The following is a 20,495-nucleotide window of genomic DNA, read 5'->3' on the forward strand; positions in this document are numbered from 1 at the left end:
TTACTAGGGCAACGAAAACTCGAGTGGGCTTTGGAACGCCAAATGACTTCCGCCCAAGCCGATCGGGAGTTGCTTTGGGACACTCTAAAAACTCAGACAGATAATTTGGCTAAATTAGCTTAAGAGCAGGTACAGGCGACCTCAGGAACAACAAATTACAAAACAATCTCGTCCAACACCCCAATGGTGACTTTACAGAAACTGCTACCCGGCGATGATCTTGACGCCTTTTTAACAAGCTTCGAGCATACGGCTGTCCTGGCCCCTAGAAAGATGGCCTTTTTATCTAGCCCCATTGTTGTCTGGAGATGCTCAGGCAGCATACTAAACCGCCAATCCTCAAGGGACTGTCACCTATGAGGAAGTGAAGAAGGTACTTGTTGGACCCGGCCTCGTGGCGTGGTCCTACCCCTCCCGCGTGGCGGGCCCCGGACGACATCGGCCCTCCACAGAGCCCCGGGCGGCCCCTTCCGCCCGATCCTGCACGCACCAACACCGGCCTGACTCCATCATGGGCCCATCACGTCCGGAGCACGAGACCTCGCCCGACTCCATCTTGGGACCACCACGTCACGAACACGTGGCCTCGGCCCCGGCCCAGGTCCCAGCGAAGCCCCGACATCGAGGCGCCAAGATCTACCCAGGTGGTCGAGTGGCCACTCAACAGATCCCAGAGGAGGGAAGTTTCGATGGGCCTCCAACCCTCCCCGGACGCCTGGTATCGATCGCCCCCGGCATCCCTGGGTGCTGGCTCCGCCCCCCTGCTGGGTGTCTGGACACCATCTTCCCGGCCCCTCTGGCCCCCAGGCGCGAGGGTCCGGACATCAAAGGACTCCAGTCCTATATCTGGGCCAGCCCCGGAGTAGGACGGCAGTTGTATCCTGGACTGGAAAGCCCTACTGACGCTGTCACGGCCGACACCAGAAGAACTCATTGTCCCTGTAACCCGAGGATACCCTGAGAGCCTGCTGGCGCTGCCGCGGCCCACCTTCGCTGAAACCATCTTGAAAGCCTGCTGGCGCTGCCGCGGCCCACCTTTGCCGAACCATCTTGAGAGCCTGCTGGCGCTGCCGCGGCCCACATTTGCCGAACCATCTTGAGAGCCTGCTGGCGCTGCCGCGGCCCACCTTTGCCAAACCATCTTGAGAGCCTGCTGGCGCTGCCACGGCCCACCTTTGCCAAACCATCTTGAGAGCCTGCTGGCGCTGCCGCGGCCCACCTTTGCCGAACCATCTTGAGAGCCTGCTGGCGCTGCCGCGGCCCACCTTTGCCGAACCATCTTGAGAGCCTGCTGGCGCTGCCGCGGCCCACCCTGGCCGAACCATCTTGAGAGCCTGCTGGCGCTGCCGCGGCCCACCTTTGCCGAACCATCTTGAGAGCCTGCTGGCGCTGCCGCGGCCCACCTTTGCCGAATCATCTGGAGAGCCTGCTGGCGCTGCCGCGGCTCGACCTCTCGGACCCCCCGGCTCGAGGATTGAGAGCTGTGCGCAGGGTATCCCGTCCTACACCCCAACCGAGACTGTCCCGCTACCTTGACCCCCCTTTTACGAGACTTTAAAGACCCCTCGAACTACTTGTACATAGCGCTGAGAACCAGCAGCCTTTATTTCCTGATAAAGCTTACGAACTCGACCCCTGGTGTGGTGTCCATTTGTAGTGTTGTGGTTACTCTGCTGTACGATCCTAGGAGAGGGCCCTCACCCAGGAGGCCTCTCAGTAACGCTCGGCTACTTCTTGACGGAGAGGTGGACCTAGGGGTGGTCAGTCAGCCATCTTCTGCCTCCCCCGGGGTCGCCTTTCTAACATTGGTGGCAGGCGACGGGATCCGAGCCGACGCAGATCATACAGAGAGTAATTCACTCACTACAGAGAAAAACACACTGCGACCATGACTACTCAGGAAACCAGACCGACTGCGGAATTCCAGAAAGAAAAGATGGAAGATTACAGCCACAAGGAATGAAAACAATTCTGCAAGGATCTAGGCATCGCTACCACGGGCCTCAACACCAAAGAGGACTTTAAATCAGCCCTGCAAGCCTGGGCGGACGCCGATAACGCGCCACCTCAGAATGAAGACAACCCGGGCCCGAATGGACGCCCGGAGATCGACGCGAACCCAGCGGGGGAAAGACCCGCAAACCTAGACACGGGCCTCCCCCACGGAGACGCCCGAGAACGAGAGAGGAACCGGCTCCACGAGTTGGAGCTCGCCAGACTCCGACAAGAAGGAGAGATACAGCTGGCAGAAAGGAAATTAGCCCTCGAGCAACTACGGCTGGAAGGAGACCTAGAGGAAAGGCGAAGACAACGAGACCTCGAAGAAAAGAAACTCGTGCTCGAGCATGAGCGCGGCCTCAAAGAACTGGAAATCAAGGCCAAGACAAACGAAACCGGCACCGCCGGGGGCAAGACCTTACCCCCGCCGGTGGACACGAAGGTGCACATACCCAAGGAGGTCGTCAAAGAATACTATAAGAACGACGACATCCAACAGTGGTTCAAAGCCTACGAGGTCGCCATGACCGCCCATCGAGTACCCCTCAAAGACTGGGGCGCCGGCTTATGGGGAAAGTTCATCAACGAGGGGAGAGACGCCCTGCTAGAGCTCCCCGACGCCGAGATGACCTCGTACGAACACATGAAGACCGCCCTCCTCACTCGCTACGGACTCACCCCCGAAATGTACCGGCAGCGATTCCGAGACTGTAAAAAAATCCCCGGTACCACTTGGGTGGAGTACGTGAACTTTTACAGCAGAGCCTTCGAAGGGTGGATCAGAGGCTGCCAGGTCACCACCTACCAGCAGTTGGTCGACCTCATCCTATGGGAACATCTTTCCAATAACTGCTTCATCGAACTCCGGCAGCACCTCCTCGACAGCAAATTGACAGAGCCACGAAAACTCGCTGTCGAGGCGGATAGATGGGTGAGCATCCGAGTTCCCCGGAATCCGATGGGAGACTATGGCCGGGGATCCCCGGGGAACCACCGACCACGAGGCGGCGGAGGAGGCCAGAGCAGGGGCCGAGACACCCCCACGGGGTCATCCCCTACCTCCCCGTCGCCATCCCTGGGTTGGAGGGGGGCCCCCCAGCAAGACCCGGGCCCCGCCCGAATGTTACGTGCCACAGATGCCAGCGACAGGGCCATTATGCGAACGACCCTCTCTGCCCGATGAACCAGCGACCCGGCACCACCGGTCCCCCGAGCCGCCAGATCGCGGCCGCCGCCCTGAGTGCAGAGGGAGGCGAAGAAGAAGGCGACGACACCGAGCAGGCCGAGTGGGAGCCCGCCGCCATGATATTAGCATGCCTGGGTGATCAAGACATGATCCCCCGAGACCCGATCCCAGGTAACACCCAGAAATACCGCCAATGGGTCACCATCAATGGACGCCGGGCCGAAGCCCTCCGGGACACTGGAGCCAGCGTGACGGCGGTCCGCTGCCACTTGGTGACCTCCGAACAAATTCTTCCCAACGTCTTGTGCCAAGTACGTTCGGCGGACAACTCTGAGAGTTTGTGCCAGATGGCCCGCATCCCCTTCGAGTGGGGAGGGGTGTCGGGCATGCTGAAAGTGACTGTCCGAGACGATTCCCCCGTGGACTGCCTCCTCGGGAACGACCTGGAAAGTTCCCTCTGGGCCAGCGTAGAGCGGAGAGAGCATCTGGGGATGCTAGGCCTTTCCGAGTGGGTCTGTGCGACCACCCGCTCCATGTCCACCCGGGCCTCCACCCCAACGGAGGAAGACCCGATCGAGGAGCCGGAGTGGCCCGCACCTCCACCGCCCGCCGTCCCCGAGGACGCCGACCCTGAACCCGGCCCCCAGGGGCCCAGCCATGAAGAAATCACCGAGCTCGGCCACCTTCCAGAACTAGCTCAGTGGCGCCAAGAAGGTGGTCCCACCCGCGAACAATTCCGACAAGAACAGAGCACCTGTCCCTCCCTCGAGGGAATTCGACGACAAGCCGCCACTCAAGCCGCTGGAGACCCGGCGGGGTCCCACTGGGTCTATTGGGACAACGACCTTATCTACAGTGAGCAGAAGATTGCCGAACTAGGGGCCAGCCGGGTGCTGGTCGTTCCCCTCCGATTTAGAGACTTCCTCTTGAACTTAGCACATGATGTGCCCCTCGCCGGGCACCTGGGGCAGGACAAAACTTACAGCCGCCTGGTGACTCATTTCTACTGGCCGAAAATGCGCAACGATGTGCATAATCACTGCAGAACCTGCCCGACCTGTCAAGCCAGCGGGAAGAGCGGGGGGAAAGTCAAAGCCCCGCTCCAGCCTTTTCCCGTGGTCACCACCCCCTTCGAGCGAGTGGGGATAGACATCGTGGGGCCCCTGGACCCCCACACCTCTCAAGGGCACCGCTTCATCCTCGTTCTGGTAGACCATGCCACCCGCTATCCGGAAGCCATCCCCCTCCGAACCATCACGGCCCCAGTAGTAGGTCGAGCCCTAATGGGGATCTTCTCCAAAGTCGGCTTTCCCCGAGAAGTCGTGAGTGATCGGGGCACAAACTTTATCTCCAAGTATATGCGATCCCTGTGGCAACAGTGCGGGGTCACATATAAGTTCACCACCCCGTATCACCCCCAAGGGAATGGACTTGTGGAGCGGTTTAACCGAACACTGAAGCTAATGATCAAGGGCCTAGAGGAGCCACTACGACGCAAATGGGATGTTCTGCTGCCTTGCCTCCTGTTTGCGTATCGCGAAGTACCCCAGAAGTCCCTGGGGTTCAGCCCCTTCGAACTATTGTATGGGCACCCGGTCCGAGGCCCCCTCAGCCTGGTCAAAGAAGGCTGGGAGACGGCTGTCCGAGGTGCTCCACCAGATGTCTACCAGTACCTCCTGACCCTCCGCAACCAAACTCGGAAGTTCCAGGAACTGGCCGAAGCCAACCTGGAGGCAAGTCAGGAGGAGATGAAACGCTGGTATGACCGGAACGCCTCGTCCATCGAATTCGAGCCGGGCCAGCAGGTCTGGGTCATGTCCCCGGTTGAACCTTGCGCCCTCCAGGACCAATGGACGGGGCCCTTCAAGGTGGTGGAGCGCAAGAGCCCCGTCACTTACTTGGTGGACATGGAGTCCCCAGGAACCCCGTCCGGGTTCTACACGCTAACCGGCTCAAGCCGCACTTTGCCCGCACTGAACTAAGTCTGCTATTAGCGACCGATGACGGAGCTGAAGACGACTCCGAACCTTTGCCAGATCTCATGAGCACCACTGAGAAGGACGGCTCCATCGAAGGGGTCATGCTCTCCTCCACCCTGACCCCCGAACAGCACCATGACTGCCGGCAGCTGCTGGGGCAGTTTGCAGATCTGTTTTCCCTCACCCCTGGAGTCACCCGGTGGTGTGTCCACGATGTAGACACCGGAGACAGCCCGCCTGTAAGACACCGAGCTTTCCGAGTGCCCGACCGAGTGCGGGCCTGCATCCAGTCCGAGGTGGGGGTAGTCGAACCCTCCGACAGTCCGTGGGCCAGCCCAGTTGTCCTGGTCCCTAAAGCCGCCGCACCCGGCACGCCCCCGGAGCTCCGGTTCTGTGTTGACTACCGGGGGCTGAATGCCGTCACCAGGACCGACGCCCATCCCATCCCCCGGGCGGATGAACTGATCGATTGCCTGGGGGCTGCAAGGTATCTCAGCACCTTCGATCTCACGGCCGGGTATTGGCAGATCGGCCTCACACCTGGAGCGCAAGAGCGATCAGCCTTCTCGACCCCTGATGGCCACTACCATTTCAAGGTGATGCCCTTCGGCATGAAAAACGCCCCGGCCACCTTCCAGAGACTCGTGAATAGAGTGCTGGCCGGGCTAGAAGAGTTCAGCGCCGCCTACCTAGACGACATTGCGGTGTACAGCCTCCACTGGGATGCGCACCTGACCCACCTCCGGGAGGTCCTGACGGCCCTCCGTCGGGCCGGACTGACCATAAAGGCCAGCAAGTGCCAGATAGGACAAGGGTCCGTGACGTATCTGGGACACCAAGTAGGGAGCGGCCAGGTGGCTCCCCTCCAGCCAAAGATTGACGCTATCCAGGCCTGGGAGCCCCCGGTCACACAGACCGCCGTCCGAGCCTTCCTGGGGCTCACTGGATACTATCGGCGCTTCATCAAAAACTATGGGAGCATTGTGGGGCCCCTCACAGAACTGAACCTCAAAGAGACTACCACAAAGGGTGCACTGGACCCCCGAGTGCCAGGTAGCCTTCGACACCCTAAAGACCGCTATGTGCACCGCCCCTGTGCTCCAAGCCCCCGACTACAGCCGGGAGTTTGTGGTCCAAACCGACGCCTTAGAGCACGGCATTGGTGCGGTCCTCTCCCAAGTGAACCCTGAAGGGGCCGACCTCCCCGTTGCCTTCATCAGCCGGCGGCTGCTGGCCAGAGAACAGCGATGGAGCACTATCGAGAGGGAAGCCTTCGCCGTCGTGTGGGCCCTAAAGAAGCTCCGGCCCTACCTCTTCGGCACCCACTTCCGGGTCCAGACCGACCACCGGCCTCTACGGTGGTTGATGCAGATGCGGCGAGAAAACCCGAAACTGTTGCGATGGTCAATCTCCCTCCAAGGGATGGACTTCACTGTGGAGCATCGCCCCGGCAACGACCACGCCAATGCTGACGGCCTGTCCCGATTCTTCCGCCTCGGCGAGGAGAATCCCCAAGAAGATGGGTGACTCTCCCCTGCCTTCAGCTGGGGGGGACGCGTGTTGGACCCGGCCTCGTGGCGTGGTCCTACCCCTCCCGCGTGGCGGGCCCCGGACAACATCGGCCCTCCACAGAGCCCCGGGCGGCCCCTTCCGCCCGATCCTGCACGCACCAACACTATCGATCCGGTTACCACCACGGGCCACCACACCGGCCTGACTCCATCATGGGCCCATCACGTCCTGAGCACGAGGCCTCGCCCGACTCCATCTTGGGACCACCACGTCACGAACACGTGGCCTCGGCCCCGGCCCAGGCCCCAGCGAAGCCCCGACATCGAGGCGCCAAGATCTACCCAGGTGGTCGAGTGGCCACTCAACAGATCCCAGAGGAGGGAAGTTTCGATGGGCCTCCAACCCTCCCCGGACGCCTGGTATCGATCGCCCCCGGCATCCCTGGGTGCTGGCTCCGCCCCCCTGCTGGGTGTCTGGACACCATCTTCCCGGCCCCTCTGGCCCCCAGGCGCGAGGGTCCGGACAACAAAGGACTCCAGTCCTATATCTGGGCCAGCCCCGGAGTAGGACGGCAGTTGTATCCTGGACTGGAAAGCCCTACTGACGCTGTCACGGCCGACACCAGAAGAACTCATTGTCCCTGTAACCCGAGGATACCCTGAGAGCCTGCTGGCGCTGCCGCGGCCCACCTTCGCTGAAACCATCTTGAGAGCCTGCTGGCGCTGCCGCGGCCCACCTTTACCGAACCATCTTGAGAGCCTGCTGGCGCTGCCGACCTTTGCCGAACCATCTTGAGAGCCTGCTGGCGCTGCCGCGGCCCACCTTTGCCAAACCATCTTGAGAGCCTGCTGGCGCTGCCGCGGCCCACCTTTGCCAAACCATCTTGAGAGCCTGCTGGCGCTGCCGCGGCCCACCTTTGCCGAACCATCTTGAGAGCCTGCTGGCGCTGCCGCGGCCCACCTTTGCCGAACCATCTTGAGAGCCTGCTGGCGCTGCCGCGGCCCACCTTGGCCGAACCATCTTGAGAGCCTGCTGGCGCTGCCGCGGCCCACCTTTGCCGAACCATCTTGAGAGCCTGCTGGCGCTGCCGCGGTCCACCTTTGCCGAATCATCTGGAGAGCCTGCTGGCGCTGCCGCGGCTCGACCTCTCGGACCCCCGGCTCGAGGATTGAGAGCTGTGCGCAGGGTATCCCGTCCTACACCCCAACCGAGACTGTCTCGCTACCCTGACCCCCCTTTTACGAGACTTTAAAGACCCCTCGAACTACTTGTACATAGCGCTGAGAACCAGCAGCCTTTATTTCCTGATAAAGCTTACGAACTCGACCCCTGGTGTGGTGTCCATTTGTAGTGTTGTGGTTACTCTGCTGTACGATCCTAGGAGAGGGCCCTCACCCAGGAGGCCTCTCAGTAACGCTCGGCTACTTCTTGACGGAGAGGTGGACCTAGGGGTGGTCAGTCAGACATCTTCTGCCTCCCCCGGGGTCGCCTTTCTAACAGTACTACTAGACAGAGCAGGTCTTGACGAAGAAGCCTATAAACTGCGATTCAGGCAAGCCTGGTGACACCCCAAAGGTGTTATATTTCAAACTGAGAATGGCAGTTGAGAAATGGCTAAAATCCCACGAGCACAGCGAGGAAGAAATCATGGACAAAATCTGTCTTGAACAGTTTATTGAAGATCTTCCTCACCAGACTCAACAGTGGTTACACCAGCATTCAGGACTCATTAGTAAGCAAGCTGTTGAAATGGCCACTTTGTTCTCATGAGTTCAGCCCCGAATTTCCTTCCATGAAGTGGAGAGACCCCACAGACATAACCCCAGAGCCGCCAACCCTCTATCTGAACTAAAATGAAACAGAACAATCAATGAGAGCAAGAGAGCCAACCACATCAAACCCAACCTCCAACTTCCGTGTGGTCCCCAAGGTTTCGAATGCTGCGAATGGGGCCATATTGCCACTTTTTGTAAAAATAAGAGAGTATCAGACGAACCAATGGAGATCAATTATGCCCCCGTATATTATACACAGGAGATGGGTTCCGTCTTTCTTGTAAGTGTACAGATCAACAGAAAGTCAACAACTGCCTTGTTAGACTCTGGCTGTAAACAATCTGTTATAAGAGCAGACCTTGTTTTACCTTGCCAGCTCTTGCCCGAGAAATACGTACATATCAGATGTGTACGTGGGGACGTTAAACAGTACCCCGTTGCTAGACTGGAGCTATCCACGTCCAACGGATCCGCTAATATAGTAGTAGAAGTACTACCTAACCTACCCGAACACCTCATCATAGGGACGGATTACTCTCATTTCATAGAACTGTTCCACACCATGCTGACCCACTTAAAAAGAGACCAAGACTCCGTTCCCAAGAATGCCCTTCTAGCTCCTGAACCCTGGATGATTGATCGTAACTTTCGTTTCACTCAAATGAACGACGTGCTTTTGCAACCTATCTGGGACAAAGCCCAACAGGACATACCCAGATGTTTCCCCATTTCCAAATATAGAATGGACTTTTGTATCAAACCCCGGGCCCACAGATCCCTCTCAATTGTTAGTACCGAAAGACTTTCAAGACCAGATAATGTTTTATGCCCTTTCCCATTTGCTAGCCGGTCATCTGGACCTGGAGAAAACAACCAAAGAAATCCTTACCCATTTCTACTGGCCTGGTATTTTCACCCACATAAAAAAATATTGCTTAGAATGTGAGGTGTGTCACAAGAAAACCCCCTACTTACCTCCAAAGGCACCCCTTCAACCTCTACAAATAATTGGTACCCCATTTGAGAGAATCGGGATGGACTTAATAGGCCCCTTACCTTAAACCAGCAAGGGATGCCAATATACTCTTGTCATAGTCGATTGTGCCACTCACTATCCAGAAGCCTTTCCTCTTCGTAATCCTGATAGCAAGTCCATTGGGAAACACCTGATAGAGCTGTTTTCCCTTGTTGGGTTTCCTAAGGAAATCCTCACCGATCGAGGCACCCCTTATGTATCACGACTCATGAGCCAAATATATAAACACCTGAAAATCAATCATCTTAGAACCTCTGTATATCATCCTCAGACCGATGGGTTAGTTGAAAGATACAACGGTTCCCCTAAATTACTTCTAAAAAAAATGTTGTCAGGGGAAGGAAGACAGTGGTACTAAACGCTTCCACTAGCTCTCTTTGTGCTAAGAAGCCAAATTCAGAGCAGCTTAGGCTGTTCCTCCTTCGAATTTCTCTATGGCTGAAAACCCCGAACCCTTCTAGAAATCACCAGAGAAGCATGGGAAAACGACGTAAAACCTGAAGCAGACAACTTATTAGAATACACCCAGGAACTGAAAGCCTGTATTGGGAACCCTTGAGAGTTAGCAACGAAGAACCCAGAGAAAAGCCAAAACAAACAAAAATAACTATACAACAGAGGGAAGAGACTACGAATATACCAACCAGTTGATTGGGTTATGGTACTATTACCTACCCCTTCTCCTAATATGCAGTCCGAATGGAGGGGGCCTTATAAGATTATAGCCAGGGTCGGCAACCTCTCTTAGAAGTTAAAAATGAGAAAGCAGGTGGAACAGCCTTTCCATATAAACCTCTTAAAAAAGTATCTTGGTCCTTTACCCCAAAGTGTACACCTAGCATGCCTAGACTCTGGCTTTTCATCCACCCTAGAACAGCTTTGTATCAATGAAGACCTATCTGAAAAACAAAAAGAAGAACTAAACAGAGTATTACAACCGTTTGCCTTAGTGTTTTCCAATGCCCCCGGAAAACCCCACTTAGCTCAACACTCTATCCTCACTCCTGAAGGAAGCGTGATAAAACAAAGGCCCTATCGAATCCCCTCAGCCAGAAGAAAGGCAGTACTGGAAGAGCTAGACCAGATTTTAAAGATGAAGGTGATAGAACCCTCCCAGAGCAACTGTCCTTCCCTATCATTTTGATTCCCAAACCTGAGTATAAGATTCTGCATAGATTTCCGGGCAGTCAACAAAATTTTCAAACAAGACGCTTATCCTCTCCAGAGTGTCAACGAGTTGATAGAAAGGATAAGAGATGCCAAATATATCACCAGGATCGACCTGACAAAAGGGTATTGACAGGTCCCCTTGAGGTGTGCGGACAAAGAGAAAACAGCTTTCTCCACCCCTTTTGGTCTGTTCTAGTTTACAGTGCTCCCTTTTGGACTCCATGGGGCCTCCGCAACTTTCTAACGACTAATGAACATAGTCCTTAAAACTCATCTTGAATACTCCTCTGCCTACTTAGATGACATCTTTATATTCAGCCTTTGCTGGGATGACCACGTGAAACATTTATATGAAATCCTGGCAGACCTAGAAAAGGCTAACCTTCACATAAACGCAAAGAAGTCGAGAATTGAATTCAACAAAGTCAAATACCTGGGTTACTTGTTGGGCAATGGGCTGATTGAGCCCCAGACCGAGAAGATCAGGGCCATTACGGAAATCCCCATTCCAAACAACAAAAGGGCGCTCCTATCCTTCTTAGGATTACTGGGTTATTATCGTAGGTTCATTCCTAGATACTCCGTCATAGCAGCACCTTTGACGGATTTGTTAAAAAAAGGGAACATCTGCTACTAGGTTCAAAAGCCTACCAACGAAGAGCTAACAGCCTTCCACTCCCTGAAAGAGAGCATCACATCCTCCCCAGTCCTTATTACACCAGATTTCACTAAGGTCTTTGTTTTACAGACAGATGCCTCCAATGTAGGTATAGGAGCTGTGCTCGTACAAAAGGATGATGAAGGGGTAGAGAAACCGATTTTATATATTAGCCGAAAGCTATTCCCCCGTGAGGTTAACTACTCAACAATAGAAAAACGATATTACCTTGAGGGTAAACCTTTTGTAATATGTACAGACCACGCACCACTCACTTGGGTAAGTCAAAACAAAGGGAATAAAGCTCAGAGTGCCCAGGTGGTTTCTCTCACTACAACCTTTTCAGTGGAAGTGTTCCATAAATCAGCAAAAGACCTTATAAGGCCAGACTTTCTATCACGTTTCCCCCTTTTTCCCGATCTGGAAAATCCAGGGATGGGGATCTGTCACTGACCTGGTAACGGCGATGGCAGCGCAGGAGCAGACAGTCCGTTCCTCCTTGCCTGGCCCAGAAGTCAGGCACAGGGGAGGAGTCACATCATCGCGTCTGACCCAGATCAAAAGGGAGACGGAAAGACGCGCCGAGAGGAAGGAGGAAGAGAAGATGGGGAAGAAGGACGGAACGTTGGGAAAAACGGCAGCCAAGAAGGTCCGCAAGGAGGACCCAGACGAGAAGGAGTCTCCTCGCCTCCAGCCAACCGAAGCTCCCCGCCGCGTCCCAGGAGGGGTCTGGCTCCACCAGGTACGTGTACGTTTCTTTCAAAGAAACAAACATTAGGGCTGACTAAAAATAAAGAGGAGTGTGGAAAATAAAAAAGGGGGGAGCGGAGAGAACACAGAATAGAAAAGAAAGAAAGAAAAAGGACACCCAAAGAAAGGAGCTAATTAAACCATAAAGAAGGGGAAAAGAAAAGGAAAAAGAGGAGAGAGCAGAGTAGAAGCCAAAAAAGGGGGGGCTGAACAGACAAACCCCTGACTCAGTTGAGTAAGAGAAGAAAGGGTCACAAGAGCTAAAGCTAATCTAGTAGTTGTTTGAGGCTTTCCTCTATTATTTTCTTTTTGTTGAGTTAAACTTCTTTTGTTGAGTCAAAAACAAAAGGGTAGCATAGGCACACCCTACCCCCCATAATAGTACATGTAACCACTACTTCAAAAAATTTGAAAACAAGGGCAGACACTTACCGGCTTCTTTGTTTCTGTTGAGGGTGCTGGTGGGAGAAGAACTCCGAAGAACTTGAAAAAGAAAAAGACGACATTGGAACACCTGAACGAAAGACTAGGCGCATTGGACAATAAGATACTGTATACGACTAAATAAAGAAGTAATACAACCATTTAAGACCATCCTGATAGTTCTTTAGCAACCCTTACAGGCATCTGGTAACATATCATCCTCAACATTTTGGCCCAATTCTCGTCCTTCTTTTCAAATGTGCAATCACTGCGTTATATTTAGCCTTAACCTTCGGAGAAGGGGCATTGGTATTCGCCACCCTCAAAGACTCTTGCGTATGCCAGTCTATGGCTCTCTTACACTCATTCCATAAGACCCTTGGAACCACCACTTGAAATAACATGCCAAAATCCTTCCACAAAAATGTTTGAGGTTGTCACAATGTTATCATATTGGGCATACTGTTTGTCTCGCTTCTCTCTCAGCTTTGGAAGTCTGTTTGTGAAATGGAAAAACATGAATGCTCTTTCCTGTACGTCTCCTAAAGGGTACTTTCTGCTTCTGCCCTACCAGTGTTCTCATCCACCTTGCCCTCTGACCCTACTCTTTTCTTTCTTGCCTCAACCATTCCTTATTCAGCCATTATTTCCTGCATTTTTCCAACTCTCCCCATTCTCTGATACAATCCACCAACTACTTGACGTGCGTTTTTAATCCACACCACTTCATTGGTTTTAGGTTCTTATCACTCACTTCCATTCTGAAATTCTTTCATAATTTCTTTCTTTGCACAGATCAAATCTGCACGCGCCAGCCAAGCCAATGCCTTTATCTTAGCATTTGCTTGTTATGCAACTTTAGCAGTTTCCTTGCTCATATATGCTATTTCACTCTCAATATAGTGTTTCAGAAAATCTATGCCCAAGTTTCCTTTCATAATCCCCTCAGGCTCAGTCTTCAAATGCACAAAATTATCCCTTGGGACCAATTCAGTTAGGCCTATGGTGAAGTTTTTGAGACAAGCTGCAATGGCACCATCTTGCGGTAGGCACATTAGTTGACTCTCTCTCTCTGGGATTAATAGTGTGAAGGCAACACCTGTATTCACTGGGGCCTGCGGAGTACTCAAAATCACTTGAACCTCTGGGGTGTTCGAACTTGTGTATTTGGGGAAGGCTAGAAGTTGACAAAACCCAGGGAGCGATTTGGGATACTGATTGGGGGGGAGGGCACTTTTAACTACTGAGGAATGAGGGGTGCTAGTATCCATGTATATCAGAGTTGCACTTACCTCTGTAAGGGGACCTGTCATTTCTACTCCTTCCATGGAGCTCTGTTGGGGTTACCCTGTAGGTGTAACTTGAGTGTAAGGGAGTGGCCTTGACCTCAACAAATTAAGAAATCCTCATCACTCTCAGCCCCAGTATCATTCTCTAGTCTTTTCTTAGTAAGGGAATTCTCCTTTTTCTGAGGTTACTCTCACTTATTCAGGGTGAGTACCTAATGCATCATTCATATCCTCACACTAGATGCTTTGTAACTCATCACACTGTGCATCCAGCCAAGTGCACATTCTGTTTTGTGTCTGAAACTTATATCTCTCTGGCTTTTATGTTCAAAAATGTGCCCAAATATTTAGAGCCTGAAATTGTGTGGGTCTGGGTTGAGGTTTCATCTCATACATTCTCATTCTCAGATTCTCAAGCCTCCCTATATATGAAGGTGCGTGTTACAGGAACTGCAGATCCCCGTCTCTCTCATTGTACTGATGCCATAGTTTTAGCCATTTACACCTGTATCACTCTTTTTTTCCTGCCATCTTCTTGTCATGTGAGACCTCACTCTCTATTTGTTGCGTTAAGACTCTGGGATTGTCAATAAGAGATTCCTCATGTTTTCGCAATCGTTAGCAAACACAAGATTTACCTAATCAGCACGCAATCCTCTGCAGCAACAGATCAATCGCATTGGGGCCTATATGACCTTTCCACTAATCCCAGTGAGACCACTGCAAAGGTCACCAACCACAGCGCGTCTCTCAACACTCATGGACCAATCCCAGCGCAACACCATAAGACATCAAAATACAGCGTATAGCGAACATTTTAATAAATGAAACATAATGAACTTATATAAACAACTATTGTCACAGTTTGAATGCACAGAATGTACTTTTAGGGCACTCACTATCATACACCAGCAAACTCTCGACATTCAGGAGCTTACTTTGAACTGGTATATTTACTCCTGTACGCTAAAGAACAAACAAACACAGATCCAGTTTGGACATTCATACATAGTTGATATTATGTCCCTACCTAGATGTGACTGATAGCGCTTCACAATACACCTCAACCTTAGCAGAAAAATCCAACAAAAATGACTGGATCTCGAGATCACAAAATTTGATGAGCTCACCAAATTAAATCTCAGTTTTCTCTTACAATTGCACTATTTAATTTCATAAAGCTTTATTCGGTACATATCAAAGAAATGACCATAAAAGCACAGGATAACATAGAAATATAGACAGGCAAAGATTTACAGGGGTTATTAGATCAGTTAACGCAGAAAATATTAAAAAATCATACTTTTTCTCGCATGAATTGATTTGTTTAAAAAGGTAGCAGTAAAAAAAGCATACATCCAAGTTATGCATATTAAAAAGCAAATTCATCGCCTCATTGACAGTGCGGACTCCACATTTCACAAAGATAGGTTTTAGATAAACAATGCGGTGATTCATAAATAAGTTACATAGCAAAAGAAAGTGCAGAGTGCTTTCCTTGGATTGGCCGTCACAGCGGCACAGGCCCGCTGGATGTTTTTTTAGAGACGGAAAGGCCACCAGGTGGTGTACTAACCCAAGCCTCACCCTCGTAAGGACAAATCTATGCGAGGGTCTGGTTACCTGGGTCAAATATAATTGAAAACCCCCAATTCCTGCAAATTTATTATAGATCAGTTCGCCTAGAGCAATATCTAAATCCTTTACAACTAAGTGCCGCGTATTGTCAAAAACATTATTATAGAAATTAATTAAAAGGACATTATGTGCTTGTTTTTCTAACAGCCATAGGACCTGTGAATGTGCCCCCACCTTCATATGCCGCTTCACAATAATTGGGAGGTTGACTGATACCAGTGTCAAAAGGCCGCCTTTGGCCCTACCAGAAACTGAGCCGACCGCTGGTATATTATGGGAGATATAACCATCATAGCTAATCAGATCCTGACACCAAGTTTCCTGGAAACAAATGATGTCATAAGAATTAATAAAGTAAATGTAAATTGATACTTGTATAGCGCACTACTCACCCGCAAGGGTATCAATGCGCTTGTACGAATAGCACTGTGGAACCCATCCTGGCTTTCCCTGTGAGGTGTCCACCCTGTGATTCCCCTTTTGAGGCTAGTCCGGCAATGTTCCAACTAACTATAGAGCAATGGGGACGGTAATTATCATTATTGTGCGGGACGATTATTTTTTCCGGGTCGGGTGCTCCCGGTCCCTCGGCCCCCTCCATTTGCATAATAGTCAAACTTGCCCTATCCTGGATATCGTTACTAATTCCGGCTATATAAATGGCCCCTGGCTCCCTTATGTTACCCCTCTTAGTTTCAGCACATATGGGTGTAACCACCTCACCCGTAATAGTGTGATCCTGGTTAAGTCAATCGTTTGTGTCCAGAGTACTCAGGGATTGGATTTATTGAATACCGGTACCTGAAATGGACTAGGTGTGTGTGGGGGGGGGGTGGGCATAACTCTCTAGTAGGTCCAATATTATTTTCATACATTAAATGGCTATAAAAATAACCAAGAGGGCGTAAAGTGATTCCTTGATCATTATGTGGTAGTGATGTTGCTCTAAAGGATGTTATAGCAAAGTGAGGGTTTCTGAAATTTATGATAACACAGTCTCCCTTTATATTTTTAGTTGATTTCCCAATCCAGTTAACCCTTCTTGTGGTAAGAATCTGATCAGATAAAGCCACCGGGAATCCACACTGGTTGTTAAGCCCAAAAGAGTTTTACTTTTAAGGGATTCATGGGACTCCATCTGATTCGGTGCCGGGTTATCATTTAGTGCTGGAACATTGGTTAAAACAGCCACATATGGGGCACAGTCGGGGGGTAAATTAATAGTCCTACTTCGCTTGACATTCTGCTTTATGTCCCCCCTCCTAGATTCTTGGACTGTTTTACCCTTTTTAATTTCAGAAATTTGTCTATTTAATTCTACTACAGGTGCATTTGTATGAACATGTGCATGTGCCCTCCCATTTCTATTTTGAGCTTCGGGGTTGGCTGTATCTCCTGTTGACATTCTGACCTGGCAATTTTCCGGCGCTTTCACTTGTGTTCTTAGTAATTCGTTTTGTTGGGTAATGTCAGCCCTCATTCTATTAAACTCTGTAGTTAGGTTGTCCACTCTATCACATAGGGGTTTAATTAATCCTTCAATTTTGGCAACCAAAGTATTCATAAGTTGCTCAGCCTGCAAATCGGTTAGAACCACTGAATTGGTGTTACCCAACTTATCATCGACAGAGGAGGCGTGCTCAGCTGGTCTTTTCGTGACCTTACCCAAATTAATTAGACCTCGCTAGGTTAGAGCTTTCCTACAACCCCTTCTAGTTCTTGGAGCGGGAAATGGGCTAGGGGTAGCAGCAACCTCTGTGTGTATCTCCGCTAAACTGGTTTGTGAAGTGATATCTATGCTACTGTTCCCCCTGCTTTTGTCAGGTGATACTAGGAGGACTGCCGATGTTATTATTGGACTACCTTGGTCAAGAGACAGTCGCCGTTCTGCTCTAACTATTTGATCGTTAATAACGCTCACTGCTCTTACCAAGAAGTTATCAAGGGTAGAACTGGCATGCTCAACTGGGATTTTGCAACCCTTGCGCCGTGACATTATAAAAATAAAATGTTATAACTTTTTCAAAGAAAAAAGCCTATGAAATGAGCCAAATAGACAGTACTATAAATGTTAAAAAGGGCAGCAAGAATAAAAGCGTGCTGGGTATGGGCCCTATACAAGTCCAGTCCAAATACGTTTGACTCAAGGAGTCCTTACCCGCCTGACAGTCCTCAATAGTCCTTCAGTTGTATCACAGGGAATGGGGACCAAGATTCCTGGCCCGGCCCAGCCTCTTCAGTCTCGGACGGGCTCAGACGGGCCCGCCCTTGGCCCGGGCACGTCCCGCGGGGCGGGAGGTTGTCTGTGCTCTTGTAGCGCCTCCAGGCACGGCGTGCGCGTCAGCAAGGTGCCGATCCCCGGGGCTGCTGGGTGGTGTAGTTCCTGCGGCTCTGCGCAGGAGAACGTGCTGGCGCAGCCGTTGCCCTCACGGTGGGAAAAGGTGCTTCAAGCACGGGCGTTGCCCTCACGGCCCTTCTGGGTGCTGTCTCAAGAGCCTGGAGTCCCCCACAGCCCACTCGGCGGTCTGTGCTCTTGTAGCGCCTCCAGGCACGGCGTGCGCGTCAGCAAGGCGCCGATCCCCGGGGCTGCTGGGTGGTGTAGTTCCCGCAGCTCTGCGCGGGAGAAAGTGCTGGCTAAGCCGTTGCGCTCACGGCGGGAAAAGGTGCTTCAAGTACGGGCGTTGCCCTCACGGCCCTTCTGGGTGCTGTCTCAAGAGCCTGGAGTCCCCCGCAGCCCACTCGGCGGTCTGTGCTCTTGTAGCGCCTACAGGCACGGCGTGCGCTTCAGCAAGGCGCCGATCCCCGGGGCTGCTGGGTGGTGTAGTTCCCGCGGCTCTGCGCGGGAGAAAGTGCTGGCGCAGCCGTTGCCCTCACGGCGGGAAAAGGTGCTTCAAGCACCGGCGTTGTCCTCACGGGCCTTCTAGGTGCTGTCTCAAGAGCCTGGAGTCCCTCGCAGCCCACTCGGCGGTCTGTGCTCTTGTAGCGCCTCCAGGCACGGCGTGCGCGTCAGCAAGGCGCCGATCCCCAGGGCTGCTGGGTGGTGTAGTTCCTGCAGCTCTGCGCGGGAGAAAATGCAGGCGCAGCCGTTGCCCTCACAGTGGGAAAAGGTGCTTCAAGCATGGCCGTTGCCCTCACGGCCCTTCTGGGTGCTGTCTCAAGAGCCTGGAGTCCCCCGCAGCCCACTCGGCGGTCTGTGCTCCTGTAGCGCCTCCAGGCCCGGCGTGCGCGTCAGCAAGGCGCCGATCCCCAGGGCTGCTGGGTGGTGTAGTTCCCACGACTCTGCGCGGGAGAAAGTGCAGGCGCAGCCGTTTCCCTCACGGCGGGAAAAGGTGCTTCAAGCACGGCCGTTGCCCTCACGGCCCTTCTGGGTGCTGTCTCAAGAGCCTGGAGTCCCCTGCAGCCCACTCGGCGGTCTGTGCTCTTGTAGCGCCTCCAGGCGTGGCGTGTGCGTCAGCAAGGCGCCTTTCCCCGGGGCTGCTGGGTGATGTAGTTCCCGCGGCTCTGCGCGGGAGAAAATGCAGGCGCAGCCATTGCCCTCACGGCGGGAAAAGGTGCTTCAAGCACGGCCGTTGCCCTCACGGCCCTTCTGGGTGCTGTCTCAAGAGCCTGGAGTCCCCAATTGCACTAAATACACAAGCATAACCAACATTACACAGCTCAAGCCCTCTCTGCAATGTCTCTAAAACTGTTGTCAGATGTTGCCACAGTGGCGCTTTCTAATTCTCATGATCTGTACAAAGTCAGTTTGTAATGGGATGTCTGAGATATAAGAACAAGTGCTCCATGCCCTAAACATATACAACTGAATGAGATTACCTTACCTTGTTCCCCCGTGTGGTACCCCCGATACTGGCTAGAGGTAGGTAGATGGCACTAGATGCACCTGCAGCGTTAGGCCGCGATACAGCGCGGCAGTAGCACATAGTAACCGAGCACTCCAGAGAACAGCCACACAGATACTAAGTCTGTGCCGTCTGCCACGTGCGCTTACGTCACCCTTTATTAAATACTCCCTGATCCGAGCCCAGCCCAGGTAGGTGCATGCAAACATTGTAGGGTAGTGGCCGGGTGGGTCACCACATCCCATCTAACGTATCATTTGGAACGTGAACGGATATAACTGAGTGTTCAATAATCGCCCCCCAGTCCAGGCAGTCCAGGACGAGTGGTGACACCTGTGGCTCGAACACAGCACTTTCATTGCAGAACCTTACTGCACAAAGTCCCTCAGCCGGTGTTCGGCACTGGTTTGTCGCGGAAGTCATACTGATGGTGTTGGCTCCGACCTCCTCCATCTTCAGCCCCCTTCTGAGAACTGCCGCTACAAGGTTCTGTCTCCCGGCGTTCATCCCTCTCCTCTGATCTGCTCGAGGTGGCATTCATGGTCTGGCTACCATCCCCCGGCTCTTGGGCTTCTTCTTTCCCCCACAGGTCTCCTTCAAGTTCTGTGGCAGTCATGCTCGGCCGGGGTACCTTCTTGAACCAGGAGATGTTACGCGCTATTCGTTGGTGTCCTTTCTCCGCCACTACTGTAGTTCCTTGGACCCGCACCACTTTCCAGGACTCGGGTTCAAAAGGCGTGCGGAATTTCGACCCCGGATATCGGTCCTTCCCAACGACATAATCCCCAACCTGGATGTCGGGGGGTCAAGCGCCTCTTTTTTTGCTAGCCCGATCATTGTTGTTCTTGTGGCGGGTCTGGCATCTTTCCACATCGATTACCGCTGGAGTCCATACATCACTGTTGGGTATTCCGTCCCGCACTGCTCTTTTTAGTAGAAGATCATGGGGAGCACACTTCTTTGTGCAGTGAGGTGTTTGTCTGTACGCCCTCAGGAATTGATGTAGACATGTCTCCAGGTGGACTCCTTGGGCCACTCCAATCCGGAGGACCTTGTTCAATGTCCGCATGAACCTTTCCACATCTCCGTTAGCTTGCGGCCACTGTAGCGGTATTTTCCGGTGCCTGATGCCCAGCTGTTTGAGAAACTCCTGAAATTCTTGGCCTTGGAATGGCGGTCCGTTGTTTGTGCGCACTTCCTCCAGCAGCCCCAGTAGTGCAAATGTTTTTTCAAGCGCGA

At 52.5% G+C, this 20,495-nt stretch overlaps 1 protein-coding gene across 1 annotated transcript in view; it reads right to left on the reverse strand.

The window, feature by feature from the left end:
• The window catches only part of IBA57 (iron-sulfur cluster assembly factor IBA57), a 170,912-nt gene that overhangs the window by 115,792 nt on the left and 34,625 nt on the right, over window positions 1-20,495 (reverse strand). The window contains exon 3 of the mRNA XM_078662710.1: window positions 12,497-12,547. Coding sequence (XP_078518836.1) covers window positions 12,497-12,547 — 51 coding nt within the window. The remainder of the gene's footprint in view (window positions 1-12,496; window positions 12,548-20,495) is intronic.

Source organism: Lissotriton helveticus, chromosome 10, assembly GCF_964261635.1.
Source record: "Lissotriton helveticus chromosome 10, aLisHel1.1, whole genome shotgun sequence".
Classification (NCBI taxonomy): Eukaryota; Metazoa; Chordata; class Amphibia; order Caudata; family Salamandridae; genus Lissotriton; species Lissotriton helveticus.